Source organism: Lontra canadensis, unplaced genomic scaffold, assembly GCF_010015895.1.
Source record: "Lontra canadensis isolate GAN:19392208 unplaced genomic scaffold, GSC_riverotter_1.0 scaffold163, whole genome shotgun sequence".
In the NCBI taxonomy this organism is placed as follows: Eukaryota; Metazoa; Chordata; class Mammalia; order Carnivora; family Mustelidae; genus Lontra; species Lontra canadensis.
In genome coordinates this window covers 1,004,996-1,018,128 of record NW_022631157.1, presented here as the reverse complement: position 1 = coordinate 1,018,128, position 13,133 = coordinate 1,004,996, and the positions used below count along the sequence as shown (strand labels likewise).

Below are 13,133 nucleotides of genomic sequence, written 5' to 3'. Positions count from 1 at the left end.
GAATTTAAAGTTGCTCCCAGCTACACTAAAAAAAGAAAAACGGATGAAATCCGTTGTAATCATGCATCTAACTCTAGATCCAAAATGTCATTGCAACGTGTCATCAAAACAAAAGTTTAAGGAGTTATTTTACTCCCACAAAGTTTTCTAGGATTTTGATGAGGATGTTACCCCCCTACGGCACCCCTCAGGTTCACTCTCTACGTGTCCGTTGCTCAGTAGTCCCACGTGGCTAGTGGCCCCGCCTTGGATCATGGGCGGCTGAGGGAGAAGGCCAAGATGAGTCAAGAAAGGCAAGGCAGCTTGGAGAGGCTGGGTGAGAGCCTCACTCTGGAATCTCAGGGTACCTTCTTGTGGGAGGTAGTCTCTTCCTGTCCTGACCTGGGATGTAGGCATGAGCCCCGATGAAGATCTCTGTATCAGGAACTCTGTTCGAAGCCTGCCCAGCTTCGCACTTCCCACCGCAGGGCCTTTGGGCCACGGGAAGGCCACCAGGATGCCGTCACAGTATTTCTGGAAGCGTGGTGGGTGGGGAAAGCGGGAGGAGGATCCTGGGTGCGCTGGCTGGCTTCATGGCACTATGGCAGCAGGAGGTCCTGGGCGCGTGAGCTGGGCTGGACGGTTCAGCCACTCACGCTGCCCGGGCGGTCCCCACAGGACTGTTTGGTATGAACTGCAAGCAAGAGACTGGCCCTTTAAGAACCAAGCGGCAGAGGCCTTGATCTGGCAGATTGGAAGTGGAGAGGGTATGAAGCGTGTCCTGGCCTCCATCAGCCTGGGGAAGGAAGTCACTGTGAGTAGCCACCTGTTCTCAGAAAGGGAGGAAGGGCTGGGGCGGGGGACGGGGCACACGACAGGTGCGCCCTTCTGCATTCACTCACCTGAGAAATGGGGCATGGAGGCAGAAGTGTCCTAAGCGGGCCTCTTTGCTTGCCCGCCAAAACAACCGTGTCCTTTATTGCCCAACTGTGTTTCTTTAGAAAAACCATTGTCTTAAAAAAAGGAAAAAACGGACCAGAAAGAAAGGTCCTGGTTTTAATTGACTCGTGAGTTGGAAAAGATAGTAGAGCCCTGTATGTTCCTTACATGGAGGAAGATGATCAAATCCTCCCCTCACTGAACACAGACAGGGTTTTCCTGTGGCATCACATGAATCTCGCCCCGAATGTTCTTCTCAAACACCCAAGAACCAGTCGAAGTTTCCGCAGCGTATTTGTCAAAAAGCCAGATCATAACACAGGTGCGCATCTCCTGCTGCTGGACACCGCCAGTGGTTTCTCTGCATGGCGGTTTCTAAGTGTCCCGGCCCCAGCACAGTGGTGTAAGGAAGCCAGGGCTGGCTGTTACCATCCCCATTCTAATCAGGCGGAAGCAGGTGCTGGCCCGGATGTGAACACACTCCAGGAGGTATCTGGGGGGCCTAGCCCTGGGGGTGCCTGCCTGGAGGAATCCCCAGTGCGGGTCCAGTTGAGCTCTAACTGGGCTGTGAGCTGCTTGCTGACACCAGGGACGGTGCTGGCAGAGTCACCGTCTGCAAGTGGAGACCCGCCCAGGGAGAAAGGCTCCTGATTTTCCTTTGGAACCTGACCAGATCTTCATATTTTCCTCCTTTGACTGGTGGCTAGCTGTTAGGGCATCTTTGGAACGCTCATTTAGGACATGGTGCCTGGGGTGCTTTATTCCAAGGGGGGACCAGCCATCTGGTCTCCCTTCAGCAGACTCTTTCTGTACACGTGTGCTCCTCCAAGAGGGACACCAAAAGGCTAATCTGTAGCCCCAACACCAGGCTCTTTGGCCACTTGATAACACCTCTTCTGGGCTGTTGAGCAGGGCAGGTGGGCCATGAGTGCCTCCCCGATGCTCTTGGACTCCTTCCCGGGCAGACCCACCTTTCCCTGGCATAGCCCCAGGCCCCTGGGGCCTAGAGGTAGGAGAGGTTCAGGCTCCAGGCTACTGAGTCATTCAGACTGCAACTTAAGCAGCTGGTACCTTCTAATCTTCTTCTTCTTTTTTTTTTTCCCCAAAGATTTTGTTTATGTATTTGACAGAGAGAGAGATTACAAGTAGGCAGAGAGAGGGAGGAAGCAGGTTCCCTGCTGAGCAGAGAGCCCAATGCAGGGCTCGATTCCCGAAGGCAGAGGCTTAACTCACTGAGCCACCCAGGTGCACCCCATCTTTTTTTTTTTTAGATTTTTATTTGAGGGAAGAGAGTGTGAATGTGGCAAGGGGTTGGGGGGTGGGGTGGGGATTCAGAGGGAGAGAGAATCCCAAACAGATTCCCCGCTCAGTGCAGAGCTCCAACACGGGGCTCAATCCCAGGACCCCTAGATCACGACCAGGGCCGAAATCAAGAGCCGGATGCTTAACTGGCTGAGCCACCCAGGTGCCCCTTAATTTTTTAAAATACGTATCTGACAAAATCAGGATCATAACATGTAGCTCATTTTTTAAAATCATGACATTTTTTCCTCATGGTGTTTTGATGTGCTTATTAACTCAAATCATGAACAGAGCCTTGTTTTTACACCTGTCTGCCCTGTATGCCCTGGCATACACCCTAATATGGCTACTTCTCTGTTGTTGGACATTTAGGTTATTTCAAGTTTTTACCTGTTAAAATAAAGTCATGAAGGACACTTTTGTATAAACCAGAATGTGCCTGTATGTTTGTTTTATGTGAAAGAAAAAATAGCGAGTTGCTTTCCAGGTAGCAATCTCCAGTCTCTCCCTGCGCACTTGCAGTCTTGGCGCACAGAGTGGTGGGTGCGGTCTTCAGGAGGGGGAAGGCCCGGAGCAGAGCGTAAAGCCCATCAGAGGCAAGTGAGTCAGAGTGCAACCCTGACTACAAGTCAGCATCACCTGGGAGCTTTTGAAAATATCAGGACCCCAGGGCCTCGACCAGAGAGAAGGATTTAATTGGCCTGGGTTGGGGCTAAGATCATAATTAATTTTATCTTTCATGTTCCGTTCTGGAAGGATTTCTTACAGTGTGGGGTTGCGGGTCCTTTGAAGCCCCTTAAGAATAGATTAGGGAGCAGGGAAGTGGGGAAAAGAGAAAATGTTCCAGCAGTCAGCTCCTGGTTCATGAAAGTTGACTTTCCTGTTTGGTTTTTGGGGTTTTTTTGTTTGTTTGTTTTGTTCTGTTTTTGTTTTTTTTTTTTTTTTTTAAACACATTACCATTGGTGGGTAGAGGGGGGCATAAGTCAGGGGCAATAAAAAGTGATTTTTGAATCATAGTCAGAAGCAGGGAGTGCCCCCTCTGCAGAGCACCTTTCTCTGCCCTTCCAGCCAGTGCTGTAAGTTCACCACCAAGTTTCTAGCCACAGCAGCCACAGTGAGTAGTGCGCCTAGGCTGACGTCAAAAGGCCAGAACGCTTCTTAATGAAAACCAGCAGTCCCCCACCTCAGGTCACGCTCCAAAAGACTAGTTCTTGTTCTAGCAGCTTTCCACTCCCTGTCCCTCTGCCGCTTCTCTGCTCAGCCTCCCGTCAGCTTTCCCTCTATCCTTTTATTAAGACTGATTCTGTGTCAGTATAATTGAATTGTCCATGCTATGTCTGCAGATGGAGGTCAAAAGTAAAAAGAAAATAAATATGGGTGCGCCATTGTAATAGATTCTAGTTGCCATGAGCTGCTGATTAAGCAGCTCACGACATTTTCCTCCATGCGTCTCTCTCTTTTCTTCCATTCTGTCAGTTACTCAAAGGCTCACCACAATTTTGTTGGCTTCACACGTGGACCATGGTTTTCTTGTGCAGTTTTAGGTTTTTCCTGTAGTTTCTGATTGTCTTCTTTTTTTCTTGCTGAGAATGGTCACAAGCACCACCTTTGCTGTATTCCTGAGGTTTTGCAGCTCCTACATACTGCTTATGGAATGGAATTTGTTCCATTCTTCTTAGGGCCCATTGGTTTCTCATGATCTGGATAATGGAATTTTAGGCCTGCTGTAGTGCTGTCATCCTTCCATTTCTTTTTGATCATCCCTGGCTCAGTACTAGAATTTCATGTATCGCAGGTCTCCCCATATCTTTATTTGCTTTCCAGTAAAATGCGAGAGAACCCTAAAAGAACTCCCTCCCAGTGGTTGCATAGGAGATAATCTTTGAATCCTTATATGCACCTGAGCAAGTCCTGATTTTGTTCTCACACCAAGAGGTTCACAATAATCTTCCCTAAGAGCATGAAATTTTAGCTGTGCTGTCAGTATACAGCACGTGTCCAGGGCATTGCTGAAAAATCAGATATTAATCTTAAAATTCTCAATCTTTTGTAGATGCCCTATTTTATTCTCTCTGGGAACATGTAGGATCTTCTCTTTATCCTTGTTGCATTGAAATGTCATTAAAATATGCCTTAGAATAAGTTTATTTTTCTTGGTTTGATACTCTTTTTTTCAGTGAGGTCCCTTCACTGGGCCTTTTCAGGTAAAGATTCCAGCTTCTCTTAAAAGTTTCTGGGAAATTTTCTTTCATTATGTCTGTATTACGTAGTTTCCTGCCCTATAGTTCCTTTGTTTTCTCTTGTGGAAACTCCCATTGGACAGAATTTGGTCCTTAGTGAGCTTCTGTGTCTTTTACCTTCTTTGATGTTTTTTCTTCCTACCTAAAATCGGGGGCACAATCTGGGGAGCTTCCTGGATTTTATCTGCCAGTATTCCTACCTAATGTTTTGTTTCAGAGCTTCTGTGATTAGGGGGTATAGCTCAGGGGTAGAACATCGGATTGCAGAAGTCTAATTAATCTCAAGATCTTCCTTGTTTTTGGTATGTTTTTATTGATCTTGTTTTATGCTTCTACACACACACACACACACACACACACTTACTTTACTCCAGAGTTGGTGTTTTGGTCAGTGAATCTTTGGTCTTTCTTGTTTTCCTAACCTGGTGGGCAATCCCACGAAGTGTAGTTGTCCTCAAGAACAAAAATCTGAGCATACATGGGTGAGCACTTTCTGCCTGGCTGGGTAGGCAGGCCCATCTTCTTGCCGGGGCTCTCCTGAACCGAAAGGCTGAAAAGTGTGCGGTAAACACTTAGATCCGGAAAGCAGGCAGCAAACTGCCAAAGTGAGAGGAGCTTTACTCTCTCTTTTCTTTTTTCCCTAAGTAGGCTCCACACCTAGCGTAGGGCTTGAACTCATGACCCTGAGATCAAGACCTGAGCTGAGATCAAGAATTGGACACTTAACCACCTGAGCCACCCTGGTGCCCCTTGGGGGGCAGTCAGGACAGGTGTTCTGCTGGCTCTCAAGCGCTCCCCTCTGTTTCATTCTTCTGGCCACTCCCAGCCTCCATTGCTGTATCCCTGAGGCTCCCACGCCTGTCGCAGCTCTACCCCACATATATTCTGAGCATCTTGCATTTCTTCTGCTTTCTGTTTGAAAATTCTATAACCCCATTTCTTTCTTTTTTTTTAAAGATTTTATTTATTAGAGAGAGAGGGAGAGAGGCAGAGGGAGAAGGAGAAACAGGGTCCTGCTGAGCAGAGAGCCCAACGCGGGGCTCGATCCCAGGACTCTGGGATCATGACCTAAGCTGAAATCAGACGCTTGACCAACTGAGTCACCCAGGCGCCCCTATAGCCCCATTTCTGATCTCTTTCCTATTAGCTATTTGTTCAGCTTTGTTCCTGTTATTCCAGGGCGGTGTAAGAAGGAAAGAGGGGAGACAAGCTCGTGCACTTTGTTTTCCCCTGGAAAGCTTGAACGCTCTTCTGAGATTCATGGCCAATCTTCTTAACATGGGCAGGATGTTGGGGGACCACCACATGGAGGCGGGGGGCTCAAGAGCATCGAAGGGACCCTGTGCAGAGTACCCGAGCTGCGCCCTCCTCTCTCCATCCCCACCAGCTCTCACCCCCACCCCTGCCGGCTCTGTTCACAGGAGATCCTGTCTGCCTGCTGGGCTTTCGACCTGCAGGAGAGGCCCAGCTTCCCCCTGCTCATGGACATGCTGGAGAAGCTGCCCAAGTTGAACCGGCGGCTTTCCCACCCCGGCCACTTCTGGAAGTCTGCTGAGTAAGTAGCCCCTCGGTGGGCCTTTGCAGCCTCTCCTGGTGTCTGAAAGGGCACTGTCCACGCTAAGACTTAGATCTGGGGGATACACAAACCAGATCGCCCCCTTGCCCAAGTGATACTAGGATCTTGCTTATCTCGGAGATTCCTTTTGAGACACGAGCGTCTCTGGTCCTTTTCTGTGAAAACCTACATATCCCTGTTACCAGAGCAGTGCTGATGCTGGGCCCAGACAGGCCCGGACGAGAGGAATCTGCCTCAGAAGGGGCCAGACAGGGCCCGTTGGAGGCCAGAGCAGTGTGGGTATTAGAACAACACCAACATCAGCAGAGCTGCTCTGACTTAAAAGGATGTAGACTCGAGATGGCTTTGGAGCCCCCCAGACCAGCCACCTGGGTTGGGGACCACATGGCCCGAGTTTCTGTGCCACTTTGAGGCAGGAAGGCCACCCCCCTTCTGTTTAATCACACAGTCCTTCGTGCCCCTTGGTACCAGGTGGCCTTTGCTCCTCCTATCCATTCTGCCTCATTCCCCTTTCGCTCTGTCCCTCTGGCTCTGGCTCTGCCTGACCCTCAGAAGTGGGCCTCTGCCCTGCTGCAAACCCTTTGTGGGAATCCGAGGAAGTCCATCATTCTAGGCCTCAGCTTCCACAGCTTTAAAAAGTAGGCTGGGGCGGGATCGGGGCGTGGCCTCGTAGCATGGGGAGTGTGTTAGACTTTGCAGGCACGAAGGGAAATTGGAGCCACAGCTCCCATCCCTAGGATTTGTAGTGTGACCAGCAGCCGCGCAAGGCTCTCACAGTCCTGAGCACGGTCTCTATGGCAAGGACTCAGCTCTGCCATTTGATGCAGGAGTAACCAGGGACAGCGCATAAACCAGGGGGCTGGCTGGGCGCTAAGAAAGCTTTATTTATGGATGCAGCAACTGGAATTTCATACAACTTTCTTTTTTTAAGATTTTTATTTCATTTGACCGAGAGGGGGGGCACACCAGCAGGGGGAGCAGCAGAGGGAGAGGGAGAAGCAGACACCCCACTGAGCCGATTCCCCATTGGCACTCGATCCCGGAACCCTGTGGTCGTGACCTGAGCTGAAGGCAGGCGCTTAACCGACTGAGCCACCCAGGAGTCTCTCATGCAACTTACACATATTATGAAATCTTCTTTTGATCCCCCCAACCCATTTAGAAAGGCAAAAATCATTCTTAGTTTGTGTATTGTGCAGAAACGTGTTGAGCAGTCCATATGTGAAAAGACCCCTGAACGATAGGAATGGTTTTAAGCTTTTTTAAGGCAAAGGGCACCTTCTAAAAGTGCGATCTCCCCCAGACTCCCAGTATATAAACCAGAAAAAGTGGAGCTGCTCTTGCTAGTTGCAGGGGCAGGAGCCTGTCCACACCCCCAAGGTGGCTGCTGGGGCACCTGCCATCCCATCACTGACCCCTGGAGAAGCTGCTCCTGGATTTCCTACCTGCTGCCCAGGTGTGTGGTGGCAACAGCATCCATCCTAGTCTAGAAAGGGCCAGTTAGTAAATATTTTAGGCTTGTGGCTCATATGATCTCTATCATATGTTCTTGGTTTTTTCTGTTTTGTTTTTCACCTTTAAAACGATCCATCTTTTTGTGGCTGGATTTGGCTTAGGTACGGTTGGCTGGCCCATCTTGAAAACAAACCAAACTGGGTTTGAAGCTATAGGCAAGGGGGGAGCCCAGCATGAGTCACCCGACCAGGGGATGCCAGTAAGAGAACTCCCTGAAGAAACGTGATAAACCGCTGACTTAGGCCATGTGCAGGGATGGCCTAGAGGAATGACAGTTTGAGGTTGGGAACCCTTTCTCTTAGAATGCCACGTTAGTGTCCATATTTTGCTCTGAAGATGGGTCAGAGTCTAGTGCAAATGGGGGGCAACAGAATGTTGCCACTGGAGGTGTGGGTACTTCCCAGCCATTGCTGAGTACCTGCCACACCCCTGGGGAAACAGAAGGCCAAGGCCAGGCCTCGGCCAGCCGGGAGCTTGCAGTATAATCGGTGAATGGATGAGGGAATGATGCCAACATGCTAAGTGTTGTGCCAAAGAACAGCCTTCGTGGGGTGCTCAGCCACCCTCAGTGCCCTCTCTGCCCACCTAGGGAGCTTGAGGAAGGGTTCTCCAGAAGAGGGGCCATTGGAACTGGCTTTCCAGCAGGAGCTATCGTGGTAGAGACGAGAAGAGTGGGGTTCCCCTGGACTCAGGGCAGCTTGTTTAACATCCTGGGCCCGAGTTTGGTCATCGACAGTAGAGAAGGCTGCACTGGGCGGGTCTAGCATTCAGGAGATGATTCCAGAATCCCTAAAGACTGTAGAGCCCCAGCTTCTCATTTCACAGGTGGAAGACAAAGCCACAGTTGGGTGGTGTCCCCTGCCCAAAGCCATTTGTGTTAGCTGCTAAGGGGGAAAATGCCAGCCTACCTGAATGAGCCTCTCACCGCTTCCTTCCCGTTCATGATTTCTACTTCAACACGTTCCACCTCTAATTCTCATTTTCTCTTTTCTTTCCCATCTGTCTTGTTGCTTTTTTATTTTGGGGGGGTGGTGGACATGCTGGCCTGTGCTGTCCTCTCCCCACTCCATCGTCTCCCTCCACCTGTCTGCTTCCGGCGCCCGACTCCATCACCCGCGGGACGGCGCTCTTCCCGCACTTGGCCACACGGTCGCCGGGCACCCCAGTCGCTGGCGGAGCCGCTACTACGGGAAAGGGCGTGACAGTCGCCTGGACTTTCAGAACTCCTGTCCGGCTCTGGAGGAATAGTGTGTCTTCCGTTATTCCGCTCGTTCTCTGCCTGTTTGCACCCCGCTTCCTGTTCTCTGTCTGCGTCCGCTTCCCCAGTTTCCTCTGTTCTGTTCTCCTAAGCCAAAGTGATGTTCCTGTAGGCAAAATGGCCCCACACAAGGGGTCCTACAGGCTTGTATGTGTCTCGCAGGGCTGAGAGGAGGCCCACAGCACGTGGCAGGGCCTCCGTCCACCCACTGTGGCGGATGTCGGCTTGTCCCAGGGTGGAAGCGAACTCGGGAGCCTTGGTCCAAGGCCAGGGCACCCTTCAACCAGAGCTTAAAGAAGGGAACACAGTAAGCGGAAGGAGTGAACTTTCAGGAAGTCTGGTTTGATAGTCAAGGGCTGAGGGGCCACGGGTCCATCGGCCAACCTCTGTCTAAGCATCCTGTGACTGTCCCAGGGAGCATGGGACAGGCACTCTGTGCCGGGTCCCTTCTGAGCCCTCTGCACTGCCAAGCCTGAGATGGAGCGGGGATGCCTTTCTCCCTCTCTGCAGGGAAAGTGGGCCCCCTGCCCTCTGCCCCAGCCAGGCCTCTGCCGCTCCATGGGCTCGGCTTCTGACTCTGTTCTCCTCTCTTCTCTCTCTCCCCGTAGGTTGTAGGCCTGGCTGCCTTGCATGCACCTGGGGCTTTCCTCCTCCTAATCGACACTCGGCACCGTGACTTCCGCTCAAGTGCCAACTGACGTGCGCGCACTAACCCAGGGGATGCGATCTCTGCCGCTCCAGGCCTCTCTCCCGAGACTTCTTCTTTTGCTTTGTTTGTTTTTTAAAACCAGCGTCCTCCCCCTCTCCATGGCCCGTGTGTCCCAGAATAACTGCCATCCACGAGGACCCCCTAACAGCCCCCCCACCCCACCCAGCAGAGCTGCCTCCCCTGTCCAGGACTTTATCCTCTAACTCTGCCTCTGTGGGGTGGCGCCGGTGTGTTTGGGCGGTCCTGTCTCCCCACTAACACCTCCGTGAGGTCGACTGTCTCCGACCCCGGAACCTGGCTGGGTCCACAGTGCAGGGGAGGGCTTTTGCTTGGCTGTTAACCTGCAAGGTCTTGTCTGGCAAGGAGTGGGATGATTTCAGAGCTGCCCAAGGCCAGTCCCATCTGGGGGCATTGGGTCCCATTGCTGTGAAAGACACTGGCTGGGAAGGGCTTTGTCCCCAGCAGTGCCCTCCGGAAAGTGGTCTTAAAAATAAAGGGGGCCTGTTGCCAAACAGTTTCACTGATGAGAGCAAAGTTTCTGCTGCTGATCCCCACAGACAGAAAGTACCAGACCCCAGTGAGCGTTCATCAAGAGGGTGGCTGAGAGGCTACACGCAGTCACTGGGCTGCTTCCCAGATGCAGGTTCCTGGGGTTCCCCCAAACTGAATCCAGGTCCCTGGAGGCGGGCTCTAAGAGTCTGCATTTCTACATTACCCCCCAATGTTTGGGGACCATTTCTGAAAGGATTGTGTGAGGCTACTCTCTCGGTACTTGGGGTCCGGTTTCTTTCTTCCCCCAGTTGCTCTCGGAGCAGAGCTCTCCTGGGCCACAAGTGAGACAGTAGCTCAGTCGAGGCCATGGCAGTGAGAGCAGGCCAGGCGCCAGGCACTCCGAGACTGAGAAGTCCCCGCCCCCCCCGGGAGGGTATGTGACCAAGTCTTAGCCCTGAGACCAAGTCTGACCAGGAGCAGCTCTGCTAAGGCTTGCTTCTCGCTGGGGGCAGGTCCTCTGTGGAGCTTGTGAAACAGGCCCGCTCCTTGGCTAACATTATCCTACTTCCGATCAAGGCCAGTGGGGCCGTAACCCATGTTTTTGTTCCTCTTTGCAGCATTAACAGCAGCAAAGTTGTACCCCGGTTTGAAAGGTTTGGCTTGGGTGTCCTGGAGTCCAGTAATCCAAAGATGTAGCCAGCCGTGTGGTTTTTCTGCCGATTTCTTTTCTTCTTAAATGTGTTTCTAAAGCCTCCAAACAACCACCATGCCACAAATGAAAACACTCTTCGAAACGTCAGTCCACCCTCCTAAGTGGTGCAGACCAGGAGTGTGAGTCCTTGACTCCGACCCGTCCATCCAGGGAAACATCCGGCCGGCGTTAGAGCCACACCTGCTGTTTCTTCTTCAAGTGATATCACCACCAACCAGACCTGCCCCGAAAGGCAGCGAAAGTTTACATGGATGTTTCTGGGGCGTGAACTCAATGCTTCACAATAGGTAATAATAAATGGTGGCCACAGGGGCACACTGGCACCACTGGCCAGGATGGTGGGAGTGGCCTTCACCTCTGGAGGACCATGGTGGTGGTGAGGAAAAGGAAGAAAAACACCATCCTTGTGGCTGTTCTTGGGGTCGGATGGGGACCACAAGGTTTGACCTGGACTCTGCTTTGGCCCCAAACCCCAGAATGTCCCTCTGTAGGGTTCTCCCCCTATCCTAACAAAGGGACACTGTCCCTTTTTCTTCTGGCAGAGGAAACCCTGGCTAGGAACCAAGTGGGATTTTGAGGGTCAGGAGTTCCCAGAGTGCGTGGGTTCCCTTTTGACCCCAATTATCCAGCCTGTCCCTGCTGGAAAAGTGAAGACAGATTAAACCCAAATAATGTCTGGATTGATCCAGGGGCTGCTGGCCAGGATTTCCAGCACCTGTAGACAACTTTCTCTCACACAGCTTCCAGGAAGACCCCAAGGAGATGGTACTCAGGGCTTCAGCTTTTTAGACACATCCCAGTCCTGGCTGAGATTTGACCCCAGAGCTAAGGCCCAGCCCCGCAGCTGCACGTACCATGAGGGCTTGCACCCAGGAGAACAAAAAGGGGAGCAGGAGGGAGAAGTGGCAGGCAGCGGGTTCCTGAGCTCACCCTCCCAGCCACAGGGTGACCTGGCTCTTCAGAAACTCCATTAGTCATGCCAAGGTTCTGGAATTGCCCACCCCTTCTCCTCCAGTCCTGTTGAAGGCCCGGAGCCACTCCTGACTCTTCCACTGTCCTTATTCTGAGCCCTTAGCTAAGACGGGAGGCCTGTGCCCCTCCACACTGTTCATGCAGACCCACCTAGTCCACCAGTCCTCAGAGCCTCCCCTGAACCGTGTCAGGACATCTACGTGTGTATATTTGCACCAGAAGGAGGGGCTTGACTGGGGAAAGTCCGTGAAATGAACATATTCTGCCTATCTTCATTAGAAGCTGTCACCTCAAGAGAACAGTTCCAGATGACAAAGAAGCCTTCAGTGGGTGTTAGGCCATGGTAGGCCTCAAACCAGAACCGACCAAGGGTGATGAGGGTGGAGATGTAGTTGGATTCAGACCCAGAACGTGTGACCATGCTCTGAGCCAAGATGGGGGGGGGGGCATGTGGCCCTCCCATCCCTATCATTTAGACCTACCTAGCAGAGCTCCCAATTTTCAGAGCCTTCTCTGAGTCTGGCCAAAAGGTCATACGAAGCAGGCCACTGACCAGAAGTGGTGGGGCTGCCTTCCTGACTCCAGGTCCGACGGCCCTCGGCTGACCCTCGCCTGGAGAGCACAGCTGTGCAGCAGTGCGAGGTATCCAGGCTCCCGCTGCCTATCAGCACCCCAGACCTGAGCTCCTTAACCTTTCCCAGTGAGGGTGTGGGCAAAACGAGAGCTGTAAGCCAGGCGGATTCAGCTCCTGGTAGGTGTTCCATCTTCTTTGGGGCTGCTTGCTTCATCCCCTCGTCTCTTGGCCTCCCCGATGAGCGTCACGCCTGCAGGTCAGTTCAAGAAGCTTTCATCGAACACCGACGGTGTCTTGCCCAAGTGCAGGGGACGCTGTGATGGGAGCAGTGACAGCCCCTGCCCTTAAGGAACTAACACTGCCAAGAACCCTGAGGGGGAGCTGAAGGTGTGGAGGACAGTCCCTTCATCTTCAGGACCCTGGACAGCCAGCCAGCTCTTGGCTTAGCCTCTGCGCTGCCTGCCATTTAAGAGAGACTTGGTCCCCTACTCCCTCTCAAAGTGACTGTGAATTGAGGTTGGGAAGACATGCTTGCTCTTCTGTGTGCTCTCCCGTCTGCCGTGGAAACACATGAAGGACGGCCAGATACTGTGAATTCAGTGCTCACAGCCGACTGTGAAGGGGATGGCAGAAGCTGGGACAGCGTCCCCAGTGAGAGCTCTGGGGGCTGTAGAGGTCCCCACTGAGGTCTGAGAATGGAGCCCAAGCTTTGGTCCTTTGCAGCACACCTCCAGTCCCAGGCATCCCCTCCAAAACCCTAGGGCCCGTGTCCCTGCTGCCTTTAACCCCCAGAGCCACAGCCGCTGGCTCTCCATTCAACTCGAGGTCTTCAATCCTAGCAAGTTCCCTGTTGGTCGTGAGCAG

General features: G+C 52.2%; 1 protein-coding gene across 5 annotated transcripts in view; it reads left to right on the top strand.

Moving 5' to 3' along the window:
• KSR1 (kinase suppressor of ras 1) overlaps positions 1 to 12,440 on the top strand; it is a 141,105-nt gene extending 128,665 nt beyond the window's left edge. For 2 of the 5 annotated variants that reach the window (XM_032845361.1, XM_032845362.1), the window contains 4 exons: positions 658 to 793; positions 5,883 to 6,016; positions 10,629 to 11,010; positions 11,975 to 12,440. In XM_032845361.1, coding sequence (XP_032701252.1) covers positions 658 to 793; positions 5,883 to 6,016; positions 10,629 to 10,707 — 349 coding nt within the window. In that variant the 3' untranslated portion in view covers positions 10,708 to 11,010; positions 11,975 to 12,440. Of the gene's footprint in view, positions 1 to 657; positions 794 to 5,882; positions 6,021 to 8,718; positions 8,800 to 9,418; positions 10,431 to 10,628; positions 11,011 to 11,974 lie in introns of those variants that run through there. The other 3 variants (XM_032845360.1, XM_032845363.1, XM_032845364.1) reach the window with 3 other exon arrangements.
• Positions 12,441 to 13,133: the final 693 nt, after the last annotated feature.